The sequence below is a fragment of the Hemiscyllium ocellatum genome, chromosome 30 (assembly GCF_020745735.1).
Source record: "Hemiscyllium ocellatum isolate sHemOce1 chromosome 30, sHemOce1.pat.X.cur, whole genome shotgun sequence".
NCBI classification, from domain to species: domain Eukaryota; kingdom Metazoa; phylum Chordata; class Chondrichthyes; order Orectolobiformes; family Hemiscylliidae; genus Hemiscyllium; species Hemiscyllium ocellatum.
Window position 1 is genome coordinate 20,003,088 of NC_083430.1, and position 18,268 is coordinate 20,021,355.

The window sequence follows — 18,268 nt, forward strand, 5'->3', positions numbered from 1 at the left end:
TAGTTCTCAACAATGTCTTTTTTTCCCCTGTTGCAGACAGGGGTTTAACTCTTCAAAACCCATTACTTCTATAGTGTTAGACATTGGCCTGTTAGTCCATTGCTGAATAAGGAATTGTGAATTCTGCATGCAATCACTGAAGCATCCCAGTTTAATCATTGTACCTTGCTGAGTGAACCCTTCCACCATTCTTGTGCTGTGGGTTATACAACTTCTGTCGCCCTTACTACATGGCCAAAATGTATAACATCTTGCAGTCTGTTTTCACTTTCATCTGGATAGATATGCAGTATTTATTCCCCAATCGTTTCGTGCCTGTCAACTCTCAAGATAAACATTGTGCCTAAGTTACTGAACACTGATGGTCTCCTGGTTGCACCTGATGTATTTGCAAAGATAATGTGATACTTGCACAGTATCAGATCAATAAAGTGAGGCAGGACTGCAAGATTAGGAAAAAAAAGGATGATTTTTAAATGGGTACAACAGTCCATTGAACAAAACTGATTGGATAACAAAGTTTTCCTAATAATCTACTAATTTTTCACTTTTACAGGCTATTATGGGAAATGGTACATATGGCTAAGTGAGTTGTGGCAGGTTATTTATCCAACATGGCAAAATATCAACATTAATTGTTTTCATATCTGATGTGTTTTCACTTTCTGTACATAGAGACTGAATTTACAGGAAGACGCATGAAAGGAACTTTTTAAAAACATACTTTTGTTGGCTTCTGGCATGTAGAAACTAATGATTAGACAACAGTCATAATATGATACCTCAACAGATTTTAATGTTTGCAGCTGGTTGCTAAGCAACACTTTTCCAGGTCCCTAGTACATTAAAATCTAACTGCAATTTTGAAAAAAGCAAGTTAATTACTGAATTAAAAGTGCTTTTTTAGAAGAACATTTCTCAATTTACTAATGAGTGAGTCATCAATGACTTTTGTTCATTTTTGAATTGTGCCCTCTTCAGAAACAGCAAATTTTATGTTCTGCCTGTTGAAGTGAAGTGAGCAATATGTTTTGTTTTGTTACCCTGCAGAGTTCCATGGACTGAGATTATAGGCCTCTAACAACTGCAGACAATGTCTTTGTGCTGTATGATTCCAACCAGAGGAGAGCTTTTCCCTTGATTCCCAATTACAGTACTTCAGTTATACGTTGGGTACTGGATGCATCGCTCGGTCAGATGCTGCCTTGATGTCAAGGCAGTCGCTTTGCCCTCAGCACTTTTGTCCAGTAAAAGACCAAGTCTGCAAGGTGTGGAGCCAAGTGACCTTGGCAGAATCCAAACTGAGCATCCGTCTAAGCATCGGGTGCAGTTAAAATGTCTTTATGAATCTTATGCACTGAAATGTTCTTCGTCCTATCACACTATGTAGTGTAGTTTCTCTGTTTACCGAGTCTATGATTCACAACAACAGAACTTTTAGTTTCTGCACACTAAAACATTGTAGACCCTGACTTTTAATTCTTTCTGACTGTCAGGCTACCTGGTGTTTGATCTGATGGTTGGTCATAAGCTTTTGACACCAGTTGTTTACTGGCTTGTTTTAATTGGAACTTGAAGTGATGGAACACCTGTCAGTTAGTGCACAAAACCTAGTCATTCTAGCTACCAGTTCTGAAGAAGAGGCATTGAACCTGAAACATTAACTCTGTTTCCCTCTTCACAGATCCTGACAGACATGCTGAGTTTCTTCAGAATTTTCTGTCTCTATTTCAATTCAGTGAATGTTCCTTTGCACTGACACAATGATAAGAATTTTGAACTGCATTGAGTTGCAGAAACTGATCCTCTTAAATCAATGTTAATAAAGCTACATAATCAAGACATGCACAATGCACACTGACGTCAAGAACTCAGTCATGGTTTAAGTATTGCTAATAATTGATTTATTTCCATGCATTAATATTCAGATCAAACATTCTTCAGTTTATGTACATATGTAAGAATAAAATAAAGTAAACCCAATTCCAATCACCCCAAAATTACCCGCAACTGTAAAATTCCAGTCATTTTCTCACTAGCTTAATGTTATATTTCTGGAGGTGACTTCAGTGTAGCAGGCCGAGAGGAGAGGTAGAGAGGACAGTGTTGCAAGGCATGTCTAGAAACCCTTCCTGTCCATCTGGCATAAATGGTACCACCAGGACACAAACTAGAGCTACCCCACTTTGTCTGCTCCCCTGTTTTGAAGTAACCTCTTCTTTTTGCCCACAATGTAAGTTGCTGCTCCTTTCAAGTCCGCAGCCCTTTGATTTGGCTCCAATTTTGAGAGCCCAACTTCTTTTCTTAATAGACAGCAGACCTGTCCAAAATCAATAAAGAGTATCTCCTCACCCCACCAACAGTCTCCATGCATGACTGTTACTACAAACAGGGTGGTGTAGGGAGGGAGGCATATGGTTTGGAACCTCGAGTGTAGTCTCCACCTTGGTTTCCTATGGTTGCTTTTTCTTTGAGGATTCAATTGTTATTTGATGTCAACTATTCATGAACAGTTTGTATCAATATTCAACTCAATACTAAATACTCCCTTTTATACCTATTAGGGGGCTGATAGTTTGTTGGTAATTTGCAGGTTATGTCCAGGTAATGGCACAGGTTCAAATCCTTCCATGGTAGTTGATGGATTGTAAAGTCAGTAAATTAATAAATGTAATGAAGGGATCTAGAATTAAAGGCTAATTTTAATAATGGTGAGCTGTAAACTCCCATTAAGCATCATAAAAACCCATCCTGCTCCCTCTGTTAGGGAAGGAATGCTGTTGCCTTTATCTGGTCTGGTCCACATGTGACTTCAGACTGTCAGCATTGTGCTTGGCTCTTGACTGCCTCCAGAAATGAGCTGACAACAATTCAACTGGACCAAGCTATTTCAAAAATGTCAAAGCAAATGGACTGCTGTGGTTCAAGAAGGTGGCTCACCACCATCATCTCAAGAACAACTATGGAGAGGCAACAAACATCGTCCTGGCCAATGATGGCCACAGCCCCTGGAATAACAACAGATGCACCATATATAATGATATAATATAATTCCATTTTTTTTCCCTGCAGCAGTACCAGATTCTCATTTGTATGCACTGTCCAGCCATTCAATTCACATTGAGGTTTACTGTTCACCAAGAGCAATAATGTAGATTAAGAACATTTTTAAAAATAGGTTAAACTTAGACATGGCATTGCAATTAACCTTGTTGAAAACGGCTGCAAGGCACCACTCCTGGAACCTAACCTCTTCCCCGGTTAGTTTTTGCGCTTTCAAGAAAGGTTTCTAATAATCTGTTAAACACAGATGTTCACCTTAAAATCAAATTAGTTTACATGAAATTGCCCAGGTGTTTCATTGTTCAATTTGTTGTGAATGATTCTGAAGCAGATCCTTATCTTTGAAGGTAATCTCAGGCATGGGGTTTACTCTGTTGAATAAATAATTACATTCCTCGTCATAACCTCACAAGCCCCAGTTTTTATACTGAACTCGGATAGGAAAATAGTAACATTTCTTCTTCATGAGTCGTGAAAAACCTTGTGATAATCCTGTTCCCCTTAAAGACTAAATAGAACAGAAACTGAATGGGTTCAATAAAGATCGGACAATCCACATGATCAAAGTATTATTCAGGCAGTAAAGACTCTGTGGAATTTTACAGCACAGATGGGAGCTATTTGACCATTGTTTTCATGCCTATTCGCTGAAAGAGCTAGCCGCTTTGTCCCATACCCTTTTAAATTTATCAAATCAGCTCGGACTCAGGATTGATTTTTCTGTCATTTTAATCCTGGGAAAAATAGGAAAGCCATCAACTGTAAAATGATGGAGTATCCTTTTAAAGTGGTGAGAATGTGCAGGGCGAATTGGGAGTAAAATTATTTACAGAAATATCCTGGAAGTTAATACTTAAACTCCGATTCATAATATCTGCAGTATTGCTTTACTTTCTTACTTCTACAGATTGCTTTTTTAAACAAAATCAGATCTTCTCAGTGCAGTTCCCTGCCGCAAACATAATTTTGATTTAATATTTATAGTGAGTTTCTGATAAAATTGATCAATATTGAGTGACATCTTGTTGACTTTTTTGCTTGCTGGTTTGTGTATTTGATGACTTTGGTCTTAAGAGCCAGAACACCTTTTGGATGCTTAAGTGAATTGAAGATAAGAAATGTAGGTTATTTATCAGATAGTTGGTGTGTACTGTGAGTCTATGTTTGATTTGTTGAAGGAACCTAAGCTCTACACAAAGCCACATTTCACAAACCTTTGAAACACTACTGTGTAATTGCCATTTAATGACGTAATTTGAGCATTGCATCGAGGGATAAAACAACAAATATCAATGTCGACAGCTTACTGAGAATGTCATATAAAATAAAACTGTTGTTTTAAAAATAGGGTAAAAATATCTTCCTCATAACTTTCCTGAGCCGCAGACTTGTTATTCATAATTGTGTTCTACATAGAAGGGTATTAATAATAAAATAAATCTCACCAGATTTAATTTAGTCATGAACTAATTAAATCGACTATATTGAAGGCTTTGTGGTCAGAGGACACTGGCTTAATTCTGGGATAAATGGAATTGCAAGTGAAGGAACTTTAATTAATATTCCGGGAAACAGCTATCTGCTGACATTTTGGCAAAAGGCCAGGGAGAGACAGCCTCCCATTGAGATGTGCATGGATTGCTTCTGAGATCAATAGAGGGGCTGAAACCCTGGATCAGTGCACGCCGTCAGGAGTATTGCTGGCTTATAGATGGCAGGTTTTAATATCTGTTTGCTGAGAGTCATTGAAGGTTTGCGGTATTCAGCCTATCGTGCCCGTTCCAGCTACCGCAAAGTGCAATCCACTTAGTACCACTTAATTGTTTTTTTATATTGTTATGAAATATTTGTCTTCATCAATTAAGTCATTAAAAATGCAACTATCTGTCGATTTTATTAGTAATCAGCTGCAAATTATTTCTCAACTGATGTCTTTCGTGGCATCACAAAAGTTTCTTTACTCACTGGCACTACGTACAGATATCAATAATGTGGAGTTCACATCACAGCTTATTTTCCTGAAGGATCTGTGATCCTTGTACTGTGCTCCTGTCCAGGTCAGGAGTCCTGGAAGTTACTGCCTACTATCATTACAAAGTCTCAGGAGCATTTCATTAACTCAAAGTCATGAAGTTTCCACTAGTATATGCTCTTTCTTCACCACACTTTTTTTCTGAAATTATTTCAACCATTGGAAAGTCGCGGAATTTTAAGTTTTGCTCAGTACAAGTGAAGCTTTTGCAACCTTTATGTGCTATTGGGTTCATATTTTGCCAGAGTTTCTTATGACAAACTGCTCCTGATTTCCTTGCTTAGTTCTTGAAACTGGCCTCAACTGAGCACAAGACAGATTAACAGACAAGTTGCAGTTTGTCACCTACTGCTTTTCCATGCTCCGAATCCTCCTTCTCCAGAGCCAATGATCAGTGCAATGCCACAAAAGGTTCTAACTTATTCAAGAGGTATAATGGAGCTTTTGCAATTAACAGATACAGGAAAACAGATCTGAACCTCGAATAGCAATTTTACACTTATGCAGTGTTTAAATTAAACATCAACTGGGGCGATGGCAGCACAGTGGTGATGTCACTGGATGAACAATCCAGCGGCCTACACAAATAACCTGGGAACTTGAGTTCAAATCCCAGTTTGGCAGCTGGTTGAATTTCAATTCACTTCAATCAATCAACCTGGAATATAAGCTCTTCTCTGTCATGCTGACTAAAATGATTATTGTTTTTTTGTAAAAATCTATCTGCTTCAATAGCATTTTTTTAAAGGAAGGAAATTTGTCGTCTTTACCTCATTTGGCAGACTTGTGACTCCAGAGACACAACAAGCTGCCTTTGAAAACTGCCCAGCAAGTCACTTACTGCAAGATTAATTATGGTTAGTCAACCTTACCCATGATGGCCACACCCCATCAAACTATAAAACAAATCATCCAGTTTAGTTCCTAGATTATTTTAAAATAGATTTTACAGCTCTTCTTGAAATTTCCAGCTTCTGGCTCCACCCAACCTGTATTTTGCAATATTCATTTGCTGTAAAATTTATGAAACAGTATTTTGATTTTAGTGCTTTTCATTTGCAGGTTGGCTGTCTGTGAGAACTAATTAATGTGTTCAGTGGTTTGACCAACTTGATGACTTTAGTGCAGCTCTGTGAGGGGGAGCCCCATTAAAGAATGCTGAACCTACCCTACCTACCCTTGCCAGAGAGATTATGAGACTTCTCAGTGAGGCTTTCTTCAGATCTGTATTTCCTTCATCACTGCTTGCAAATTCCAAGTTATTATGTTGAAAGCTAGTCCTCCACACTACACCGGATACATCCTCAGATTGAATTCATGTCTTCAAGGTTTCACGACAGTAATAGGAACTTTATAAAAGTCTTTGACTTTTTTTCAATTTATCAAGTAACACTGAAATAATTTGCAAATGGTTCTGTTCCTTAAAGTCATTTGCAGTTAATTAAAATTGGATTGCTCATATGTTGCATACCAGATGCTTTGATTAAAGTGATTTTGTTTTGGTTAAACTCATTCTGAGCTGCATGATCAAACCGCACCAATTTACCAGTCTTCACTGCAACAACGAATATTTTTTGAAAGCAAGATCCTTTTAAGATATCTTGAACTGCACTGGTTCATCGCAGGTTTCATGTTAGGCAAAGTGCAAATGAGTTGAGTGCAACATTGAGAGTGAAAAATCCTTTGCAAAGCTAATGCAATTTTGGTTCAATTTGTAATCAGAAAGCCAATAATGCAGTAAGCAGTTTTAGTAGATTGAAGGAATGGTTTTGAGCCCAGTCTTCACAGATAAGTCAACAATCCCTCTCAGTATATTTTAAAATCTCTTCACATATGTTCTGAAATATATGTGAGACATGACTACAATGCCACAACAGCCATTTCTTTCGAGCTCTGTTGCTCGATAGTATTGAATCATCAACCTTTTGGTTATTGGCTAATCACACTCTTAATTGTATTACAGAGACTAAGTTATTTCAAATTTCATCATGATAGGATTTGAAACCAGGTCCCCAGAATATTAGCCTGGGTGTTACTAGTGCAGAGATATTACCACTGTGTTACCTCTGACCTTAAAGGCACAGATCAAAATGAATTTGGAGCAGAATAATTTAATTCTTTGTCAAAATGTGCTTGATGCGAAATACCTTGGTCCTTTTGAATGAAAAGGAAATGAATGGTTAATTGAATAATGTTTCACCAAATGGAACCTGCTCTCACACACTCATCTAGAAATCAGGCTAATGGAAAAATCGTAATTTTGTCTTATCCTTGTATGAACTATCTTCAATCCTAATGGTGGCATGGATGAGGATAGAGAAAAATGAAAAGGGATTGTGGAATTGGTGTCATTTAGAACTAAGTTTACAATGTCCACCACTTCTGGCATTATCCAAATTGATCGATAATTGAATATCCAAACTTAATTCAAAGAAAATAGAATTCAATCTCCTGGATTGCTATTTCACCAAGTAGGAGAGTGCTGAATGGGGATCCAGTCCTCTTCCCTTGTGAAAGCCTATGCCAGGCCTTCCTAGCCTACCACCAATTGAGGTTTAATTAGGCAATGATTGCCCATGTAAGGGCCTCATCCTAATGTCTTGCCAGAAACTAACAATATGGAAATCATGAGCGGTCAACCTTATGACTGGAATGGTCTCTCATCTAAAGGTAATCAGTGCATGATGAAGAGACCCTACTTTGAGAATTGGGGGTGTGCAGGACACCTCATTGCCCTTGCTGCTGAACTAAACCACCCCATTTCCACCATCACTTGCTGCTGGCCAGAGCTCCCGTGACAAAGCTAGTCCTAGGGTAGTGTTGTACAAGTTCCAGCTGCTGCCTCCTCAGTGACATTGTCATGCAATAGAGCTGCTGACTTTTGATTGGTAGGCTACTCTTGGCATATGGGATTTCTGCAAAGGGTCCTTGATCCCAGAGTTGGCACACCAGTGTCCAATTAAATGTCTCAAATGATACTCGATACGTCGGCTTCCCCTGAAAGAAGTGAGATAGGACTCTCACTAGCACTGCAGCTAGTGGATAGGACACCCATCACTTTTATAACATATTGCCTTTTGTGTCTAATCCCCTGGTGAGGAGAGCATCTTAGCAACCCTTGGCAGTTAATAAGACTGAATCTGCTCTGACTATTTATCACGCTGCTGTCAATTACTTTAGTAACAATTCAACTATTGCCCTTACAGGTGATTAAGCTGACTTTTGATGCATTTGAATTGGAAAGAGGCTACGACACTTTAACAGTTGGGGATGGTGGGCAGCCTGGAGAACAGAAAACAGTACTTCATGTGTAAGTAATGCCTTTGATGAATACAGGATAAGAAGATGTAAAGTTTCCACTCAGTGTTCTTGTTTGCCAGACTTTGAAGAGATCCGATAATCCTTTTTTATTGGTGGAGGGCCTATAAAAGTTTTCAATTTACTAAGAAACTGATGGCAATATGCCAATATATTAGTAAATGGTTCCATATAGTTTTGTTTTACTGTCATTTTCACTTGTTTAAAGTCAGTTTTTTTTCAGTTCTTTGATGGCATGTGGGCATCGCTGCCTGTGCCAGCATTTATCGCCCATTCCTGAGTTGGGACGATGGTAGGACCACTGTAGTCCACATGCTGTCAGCAGACTCATGGTATTGTGATGGAGAGAGTTCCAGGGATTTGACACAATGACACTGAATGGACTGAAATGTTCACAAGCATTGGCCTGGAACTTTTTTTTTGCGATAAACCAATGTTCAGTAGTACTAATAAAATTTTCAGGTTTGTTACACTCAAGTGTAACAAACAATATTCCTTCATGTTAGTATTCCCTTAAAAGAACTACACTCCAAAATATAGCCTAAGTGCACCGGTTCATGGTGAATTTTAGATTTGTCAAATGCATATAAGTTTATATTTAAACTCAAGCAAGATGAAAGGATTGAGAGAGATTGGGCAATTTGCATTGATTGTGTCCAAAGCAAAAATGTTTGATCTTTATATGTAGACTTCTTCTTCGTGAAACACTTTAATGTGACAAGCAGCTAATAATAATTAATTTTGGATCCTAGTGCTCTTCTAACAGAAAATGTAACTTGAGAAGAATGTTTTTATCCAAGTATGGGAGGTCTTGGCATGAATCAGGAAGTCCCCAAAACAATCTCAGCATCTCTAGGAGCCATGTTACCTTCTGGATAATCATTCTGTAGAACAAAGGGAGATTGAACAAGTTGGGAAAGGGATGTTTCACCAGGAGACCAGTTTGTTTTACTGCCTGACCTTTTCGGTGGATTGTGTGCACTGCTTACTTGCTCCAAATGGGTGCCCATATGGAAACAGCTCAGTATTTGAGCCAGCAGTGCATTCCATGGCTTCTGTGCAGGAGGGGGTCTACAAGAGTTTTGGAAACATGGAATGGAAAAAGCATGGGCATTGGTGGCCTAAAATATTTTTTGTGGGTATTCTGCTCATTCCAGCCACTAAACTATATAGATTTTTTTTTAAATCAAAAGAACTGCAGATGCTGTAATTCAGAAACAAAGACGTAAGTTGCTGGAAAAGCTCAGCAGGTCTGTTTTGGATTCTTTGTCTTTGATGCAACTTGCCACATCGTCACTCCTGTTCTGAGAGCAATGGTGTGTCCACAATCGGTGTTGCACTCAGTGGATTGTAAACATGGCTTCAAAGACAATAATAAATGCAAGAGCATGAGGTTCCCAACTGAACCTGCAGCAGCACCAGTTGCCTGACTTTATGCTTGCTGTTAAGGGAGGCAAGAAGGGTAATACCATTGTTTTCATTTCAACTCCTGTTTTCTGCCAGTATCCACTTTCCTTTTCTATGATTTTTTTAACCTGAAGGCGATGATTTATCTTGTCAACAGTGGCACAGAGTTTTGAGAATGATGTCCAGGTGACTTATTTACGATGCTGAGGAAGGCAAGCTAATGTCACCCTAATCTTTGAGAAGAGAAACTTGTGAACATCCAATGTAAAGCTACTGTTTAATGACTACAATCTGTATCACTAAGAATTCAATTGAGATCTTGGGAAGCACAAATGTTGAGTTACAATCCAACAGGTTTATTTGGAAGCACTAGCTTTTCACTGCTGCTTCTTCATCAGGTGATTGGCTGGAATGAGCTAACTAATCTGGAAGGAGCAGCGCTCAGAAAGCTGATGCTTCCAAATAAACCTGCTGGACTGTAACCTGGTGTTGTGTGATTTTTAACTTTGTCCACCCCTGTCCAACACCAGCTCCTCCAAATCATGACAAATATTGAGAGAATACAAAAGGTGGCTGCTGATTTATTCACTTTTGGATAATGGCTTAATTAGTTCATCACATCATCTTCAACTTCACTTTTCAATTATACTTCACTTTATGACATTTAAGATGCCATCAGTACCTGAATTTGGTTTAATTTTCTGACATTTAGAATGAAGTGAGATTGTTCTAATCAGTTTTTTTTTTCTGATTTTCTCCCTGGCAGTTTGACAGGGACGAATATTCCTGACCTAATTGTGAGTGTGAGCAATCAGATGTGGCTACAGTTCCAGACTGATGAAACCAACAGTTTGCTGGGTTTCAAAGCTGTATTTTCAGGTATTGTGTACATTAATGAAAAATTAAGAAAGGAATACCATTCAAAGGGTAGCAAATGCTGCCTCAAACTGTGTATCATTAACTAAACAAATTTCTTTGGGTCTGAAAAGAATCTGGATTAATGTAGTTTTTCAAACTCATCCTTTAGGAGCACCTCCCTTGCAACATCTGTCTTAACCATAAGCAGAGCTATGTTTTCGGGCACATTAAAGTTTCATGGACAAGGCGTAGGTGCGAAGCAAAAGAAAATGTAATGATGAGGAAGAATGGAAATTCAGTGAAAGGAGACATAGAGCAAGTGTTTCAGAACACATTGGCTGCCTTTTGACAATATTTTAGTTCTCCATCATTTGTGACAGCCTGCAGGGGTCAGAGATATGAGGAAGAGCTGTTTGGGGGTTGGCCTTTACCAACAAAAGGTTTTGTAGTTGTCTGCAATCTGGATAGTGGTTGCAAAATCATTTTCTGATAAAGGAAGGATGTGCACCGATTGAAACTGTAAACATGTCAGCCTGAAGTCTAATGAAAAACCATTGCCCTTACAAAGAATAATGGTAGGAAAGAAAGGAACAGAAACATGATTTACAGGCTATATATTGAAGAGATTTAAATATTTGTCATTTGCAAAGAATATTTGATTTTCAGAATAATTTGAATCAGCTAAGTTGGGAGAAAAACAAATTCCAGGCATAACTTACAGTGGAGTAGAAAACTTACAGATATATTGCAGCTTAGAGACAAACAGTAACAAGATACCAATGAGAAAATCTTCAATAGGGTGAAAATACTTTAAGCATTAGGAAGATGGATGTTGTTGTAACATGTGGAGTACTATGAAATGGGAATACTGGAGAGCCACCTGTCCCGATGGATAAACGATTCAGACCCACAGTTTCTTACCTCCCTTCGATCTCTTCATTGAAAACTGCTGACGTGTCGTTGGCCATCTCAATTTCTTTGCTCCTCTCACCCTCTATATGTCAAATCCCTCTATACCTCCATTTCCCACCAGGACGGTTTGAGAGCTCTTGGCTTCTTTCACGACCAGAGGCCTGAACACTCCCTATCCACCACCACTCTCCTCCACTTGGCTGAATTTGTCCTTTCACTGAACAGTTTCTCCTTTAATCCGTCTGACTTCTGCCAAGTCAAAGGAGTGGCTATGGGCACCTGCATGGGTCCCAGTTATGCCTACCTCTGTGTGACATGTGTGAAACAATCCTTATTCAGGTCTTATGTTGGCACCCTCCCATACTTCTTTTCTTAGTACATTAACAGCTGCTTCAGTACCGCTTTATGCTTCTTCCAGGACCTTGACAACTTAATTCATTTTGCCTCCAATTTCCACCCCATCACATCATCCATTTCTGACACTTCCCGTCCATTCCTTAATCTCTCTGTCTCCATTTCGAAGAATAAACCATCGACTGCTATCCTCTACAAAGCCATTGACTCCCCTAGCTACCTTCACTACAGCTCTTCACAACTCATATCCTGTAAGGACTCCATCCCATTCTCCCAGTTCCTTCAACTATGTCACATCTGTTCAGATGATGCCACATTCCAAAACAGTGCTGCTGACATGGCTTGCTTCTTCAATAACCGTGGTTTCCCACCCACTGTGGTTGACAGGGCCCTGAAACACATCCAAACTATCACCCGTACTTCCATCCGTGTCCCTTCCCATCACTCGCAACAGAGTGATCAGGTTCCCCTTGTCCTCACTTTTCATCTCACCAGCCTTCGCATTCAAAGGATCATTCTCTGCCATTTCAAACAACTCCAGCAGAATGCCACCACCAAATCACATCTTTCCCTCACTCCCACTGTCTGCATTTCAGGCATTGTCCCCCTGGGACTCACCAGTCCACTCCACAACCACCGACACCACCTCCTCCGACCCACAGCACCTTCTTGTGTAACTGCAGAAGGTGCAAAACCTGCCCCTTCACCCCTCCCTGCTCACTATTCAAGGACCTAAACAGTCTTTTCAAGTGAAGCAGCATTTCACCTGTAGCTCCTCCAATCTTGTGTATTGTATTCACTGCACCCAATTTGGCCTACTCAACATTGGAGAAACCAAATGCAGACTGGGTGACTGCTTTGCGGAACACTTCCAGTCTGTGCACAAGCCAGACCCTGATCTTCCCATAGCCAGTGACTTTAACACAGTGTCCTGCTCTCATGCCCACTTGTCTGTCCTTGGCATGCTGCAGTGTTCCAGTGAATCACGGCACAATGTAAAGGAACAACACCTCATCTTCAGAAAAGGCATTTTACAGCTTTCTGGACTTAATGTTGAGCTCAACACCTTCAAATTGTGCGATTAGAGTGGTGCTGGAAAAGCACAGCAGCTCAGAAAGCATCTGAGGAGCAGGAAAATTGACGTTTCGGGCAGGACCCTTTCATCAGGATGAAAGGCTCCTGCCCAAAATGTCGATTTTCCTGCTCCTCGGATGCTTTCTAAGCTGCTGTGCTTTTCCAGCATCACTCTAAACTTGACTCTGATCTCCGGCATCTGCAGTCCTCACTTTCGCTTACCTTCAAATTGTGAACCATTTCTTCCCTTACTAATAGCTTGTTATCATCTCCTCTCTCCTTTTCCTCCATCCCAGAGAGAGTGTCTGTCTTTTCAATTCCGGCACAAGATACACCATTGTTCTGCCGTTTTCATATTCCAATCACTTAATTTGAACTATCAACATATTTTCCCCACCAGCCCCCAACACCCACTAACCTGCACCCCTTCCCCCCACCAACTATAGCATAAATGCTGTCTTCTCCACATTTCACTTCAGCTCTGATGAAAAGTCATCTCGAATCAAAATGTTAGCTTGCTTTCTCTCCATGGATGCCATCTGCCTCACGGTGATCTCCAACATTTGTTGTTTTCAGTACAGGTTCCAGCATCGGCAGTGATTTGCTCCTGTAGAGTGATAGATTGTTCAGATGAGAAGAAAAGAAATAAATAGATTTTGTAGCTTCATATGTCAGGGATACTTGGGAGATGAAGGATGTAATTTCTGTGTCAGGAGAGTTATACAGGAGTTACATTTATTGGATATTTGTAATATGTAAAGGACAAACTTAACATTTGAAGTGTGCTACACATCACCAGTTTATGATAAGCATGATGGTTCTCTGCATGAACAGATAAAAGCGCAAAGGTTATTTAATGGAGTCTTCAATCAACCAAATACAAGTAGATGCTTTGGAGTCTTGAGTTAATAAATATAATGCATGAATGTATGTCTCCTATGTGACTTACTGCATCATGGAAACATGAAAGGCCTTCATAATAACTTGGAGACAATGAGTAATCCAGGTAACATCACAAAAAAAAATGGAAATGTGACATCTTTGAATAATGGCCACTGCAGAATGCTCACATTTTCTGTAACCTGGAATTAAAAAAAAAATGAACACCAAGTACTAATACAGTGATTACAAAAGGCTAACTTTAAGGATTGAGGAAGTTGAAAAATGCCATTCAGCTCTATGACCTTGTTCCCCTCTCCGTGAGATACGGCACACCTGCATCCTAATGCCACATGGCTCTTGGATAAGGTTGGTTCAGAAGACTCGATCAGTCTCTGTTTGATCGAGTATCAATTGCAGTTTGCAGAAGACAGTCCCCAGTTCAGCCACACTTTACATGTTACTTAATTGCACTCTTGACACACCTGACTCTAATTTTTAGACAATGTCCCCAAGGCCCCACCCCAACTAACAGAATCATTTTCTCTATCCTTCCAGTCTTTGTCCCTTTATATATTGAAAACGTCAAGTCACCACATGATCTTCTAAATTACATTGAATACAATCCTACTTTTTATACTCTATTTTCATAATTTGGCCTTTGGAATTCATTGTGATTAATGTTGCAATCCCCCAAAAGGCCAATATAGCCTTCCAAAGGAATCATTCCGAGAATCACTTTCAGTATTCAAGACATGGTTAAAACAGGGCTTTGTATAACCAAAGCATGAATGCTTCCAGTCAATAATATGCTTTCAATTCATGAGTTAAACTGCAGTTGACAGTCATTTATGAAGATTATCAAGAATCTTATGGAAGTCTAGATAAATAGCATTCAAAGACATTTCCCTATTCACTACTTCAATCATCTCCTCATAGAATTCAAGCAGACTCAGCCTGCATAATCTAATCTTTACAAATCCAACAAAACTGCTTGCAAATATTTTAGATTTTTCATCACACTTTCCTTGGGAGAAAGTGAGGACTGCAGATGCTGAAGATTAGAGACGAGAGTGTGGTGCTGGAAAAGCGCAGCAGGTCAGGTAGCATCCGGGGAACAGGAGAATCGATGTTTCGGGTATAAGCCCTTCATCAGGAACCTGATAAAGGACTTATGCCTGAAACATTGATTCTCCTGCTCCTCGGCTGCTGTACTTTTCCAGCACCACAGTCTCATTGCCTGTACATCTTTTTTTAAGATTAGCTTCCCTACAGTGTGGAAAGAGGCCATTTAGCCCAACAAGTGCATACCGACCCTCTCACAAGTAACCCACACAGACCCATTTCCCTCTGGATGATGCAGCTAACACTATGGGCAATTTACCATGGCCAATCCACCTGACCTGCACATCTTTGGATTGTGGGAGGAAGCCGGAACAAACTCACGCAGACATGGAGAATGTGCAAACTCCACACAGACAGTTGTCTGAGGTTGGAATCTGACCCAGGTCCCTGGCATTGTGAGGCTGCAGAGCTAACCACTAAGCCACCATGCCACCCATTTTTGTGACATCAGGTATTAGGCTGTATGGTCAATAATCTCTTTTTTCTTTTCTTTACCTCCATTCTTAAATTAAGATTTCTGTTCAGGTGAATTTTCAAGTTGTCTTGCTACTGTTGAAAGTAAGAACATGTAGCTTTTACTTTGTTTCCTGGCCTAGAGTTTCCTTTCATCAAATGAGCAGAGAACACATTATGCCCTGGCTTTGCCTGGGATCTTACTTTGTGTAAAATAGTTGTCATGTTTACCTGTGGATGACACAAAAATAAGTACTTGCATATTTTTAAGAGATTTGAACCTTGCTGGTGTATGAATGAAAGAATTCTGAGACTGATATTTGGTGCTCACGTTTTCTTGAATGTGTGTCGTTTCTTTATAAATGCTGACTGCAAACACAAGATAAATGTCTAAGAAATACAAGAACAGCAGCGTTAATTTTAATCAGTCACCAGGTATTTTAACCAGACATGGATAATCCTTTGAAAACCAAACAGAAATTAAGCACTTAGTTAATTTTGGCCATCGGCTCAATTAGTCTGTTGTTATCACTGAAACATTGTTGATTTTCTGATCAGCCTATCCAGAAATGTTATAAAGCACTTTGAGAGCAGGTGGGATTTGAATCTTAGCCCTGCTACTGATTCTGATCTCGAGGTAGGAACACGACCATTCTGCTGCATTAACCTCCAACATCTGGAGATAATCCTTTTTTTTTATATAAGCCTTTCCAAAAAGGAAGGGTTCCCATATATGGTCCTCATTTCAATCTCTTTTTTTTCTTTCTTCAAAATAACAACAGAATGTCTTGGCTTTAGAATCAAATTCATTTTTAAAAATTATGTTATAAAGGGAAGAAAGTTTCAAATGAAAGGGTTATTTCATTCATAATAACCTATTTGACAGCAGAACAGGTAGTTTGATCCAAATGTCGTGCCATTAGTGGAAACTGATATTGATGATTTATTTAGTTCCAGTGATGCAACAGGGTCGTCAGAGGAATACCTTCAACTTAGCCAAGCTCATAAATGAGAAATTGAACCAAAGTAATGTTGCGAAACTCCACTGGATGTTTTCCCATTGTGCCTATTAATAATGCACATTGCATTATCCAGTGCTACCTTTCCTTCATACATTGTTTCTGGGGGAAATGGTGTTTTCATTGTAATATTCACAAATCACGTAACAGATGTCGTTTTTAGTGTTCCATTGGGGAAGGAATGCCTTGTTGCTAAGCCTGCTTTCCAGAAAAAAAATCCAATGACCATTAAACATTTAAACACTATTAGGCTTTCTTTTCCTTTGACAGTTTTGAAGTCAAATGAGAAATGCTGTGACTTCTGTTTTTTAAAATTTGCACTTGCAATGTGTGTGTTGCTGACACACACATTGACCATATTTAATTGCACTGAGAAGCTGGTGGTGAGTGTTGTACAAGCTCACTGTTCGAAACGAGCCAACATTGATATTGCATTAGCCCTCCCCAATTGCATGAAGTCACACCAATCTTTGGCTGGAGACAGGAATTCTTCCAGATGGATTGTTGGTGGGCAAGCAATACTTTAAGTGAATTGAGCAGTGTTTAGGGTTAATTTGACATTGGTCGACTGCAGCATTTTAATATGAACTCATTGACCCTGATTACTTGTGTGGGATTATTGAAGTCCTAGTTGTACCTGCATCCAGATGCTTGTAGATACAGGTAGTTTATTTTCCTTTCCAGATCCTCCATCCAGGCCTCATTGCAATCAGGTCTGTCCCATATTGAGTCAGTGTTTCCCAGATCAGATTTATTTCCTGCACGCTGACCATGTTTCAGTGCTCCCCACTATAAGGACTAGCTTTAAGACCGCATTGAAAACCTACAGCCTTGTACACATCAGCCTCTAAGGCCTGAATCAAGAACAGGAAAGATGACAAGCTGGCGAATATCGGCAAGTGTCAGAATGCTTGTTGTGTTTGAGGATTGTAGCAGCACTCTAGCGTCTTGTCAATTCACTCCTGCTCAAATTTGGAAGTTTGACTTCCAGAGAACCCTTCACTGATGGTGTTTTCATTTCTATTCATCCATTTGCCTGGAAGTTTTCATGCTAAAATGTTAAAGCAGATAATCACAAGAATAAATCAGGGATTCAAATGAAACAGAAGTAAAAGTGAACCATCTGGAGAAAATGAGGACTGCAGATGCTTTACATCAGAATCAAAAAGTGTGGTGCTGGAAAAGCACAGCAGGTCAGGCGGCATCTGAGGAGCAGGGGAGTTGACGGTTCAGGCATAAGCCCTTCATTAGAAATGTGAGGGTCGGGGGGAGGTGGGAAGGGAGGCAGAGGGTGAGGGGGTAGGGGTAGGAAGGGAGCTAAAAGATAAATAAGAAGGGGTGTGGGGCTGGGGGAAAGGTAGCTGGAAAGGCAATTGGCAGATGCAGTTGGGGGGAGTGATATTGATAGGTCGGAGAAGGGGTTGGATTGGATAGGTGGGAAGGAAGGTGGACAGGTAGGACAGTTCAAGAGGGCGGTGCTGAGTTGGAGGGATGGATTTGGGATGAGGTGGTGGAAAAGGAGATGTGGAAACTGGTGAAATTGAAGTTGATGCCATGTGTTTGGAGGGTCCCAAGGCAGAAAATGAGGTGTTCTTCCTCCAGGCATCGGGTGGATAGGATCCTCCAGTCTGCTTTAACTATTCAGTCAGATCATGGTTGATCATTTTGGGCTTCAAATCCCACATTTGTGGGTGGCACGGTGGCACAGTGGTTAGCACTGCTGCCTCACAGCGCCTGAGACCCGGGTTCAATTCCCGACTCAGGCGACTGACTG

General features: G+C 39.9%; 1 protein-coding gene across 1 annotated transcript in view; it reads left to right on the plus strand.

Annotated features, from left to right (window-relative positions):
• Positions 1–18,268, plus strand: part of csmd2 (CUB and Sushi multiple domains 2) — a 605,906-nt gene that overhangs the window by 123,357 nt on the left and 464,281 nt on the right. The window contains exons 6-7 of the mRNA XM_060847269.1: positions 8,302–8,405; positions 10,587–10,699. Coding sequence (XP_060703252.1) covers positions 8,302–8,405; positions 10,587–10,699 — 217 coding nt within the window. The remainder of the gene's footprint in view (positions 1–8,301; positions 8,406–10,586; positions 10,700–18,268) is intronic.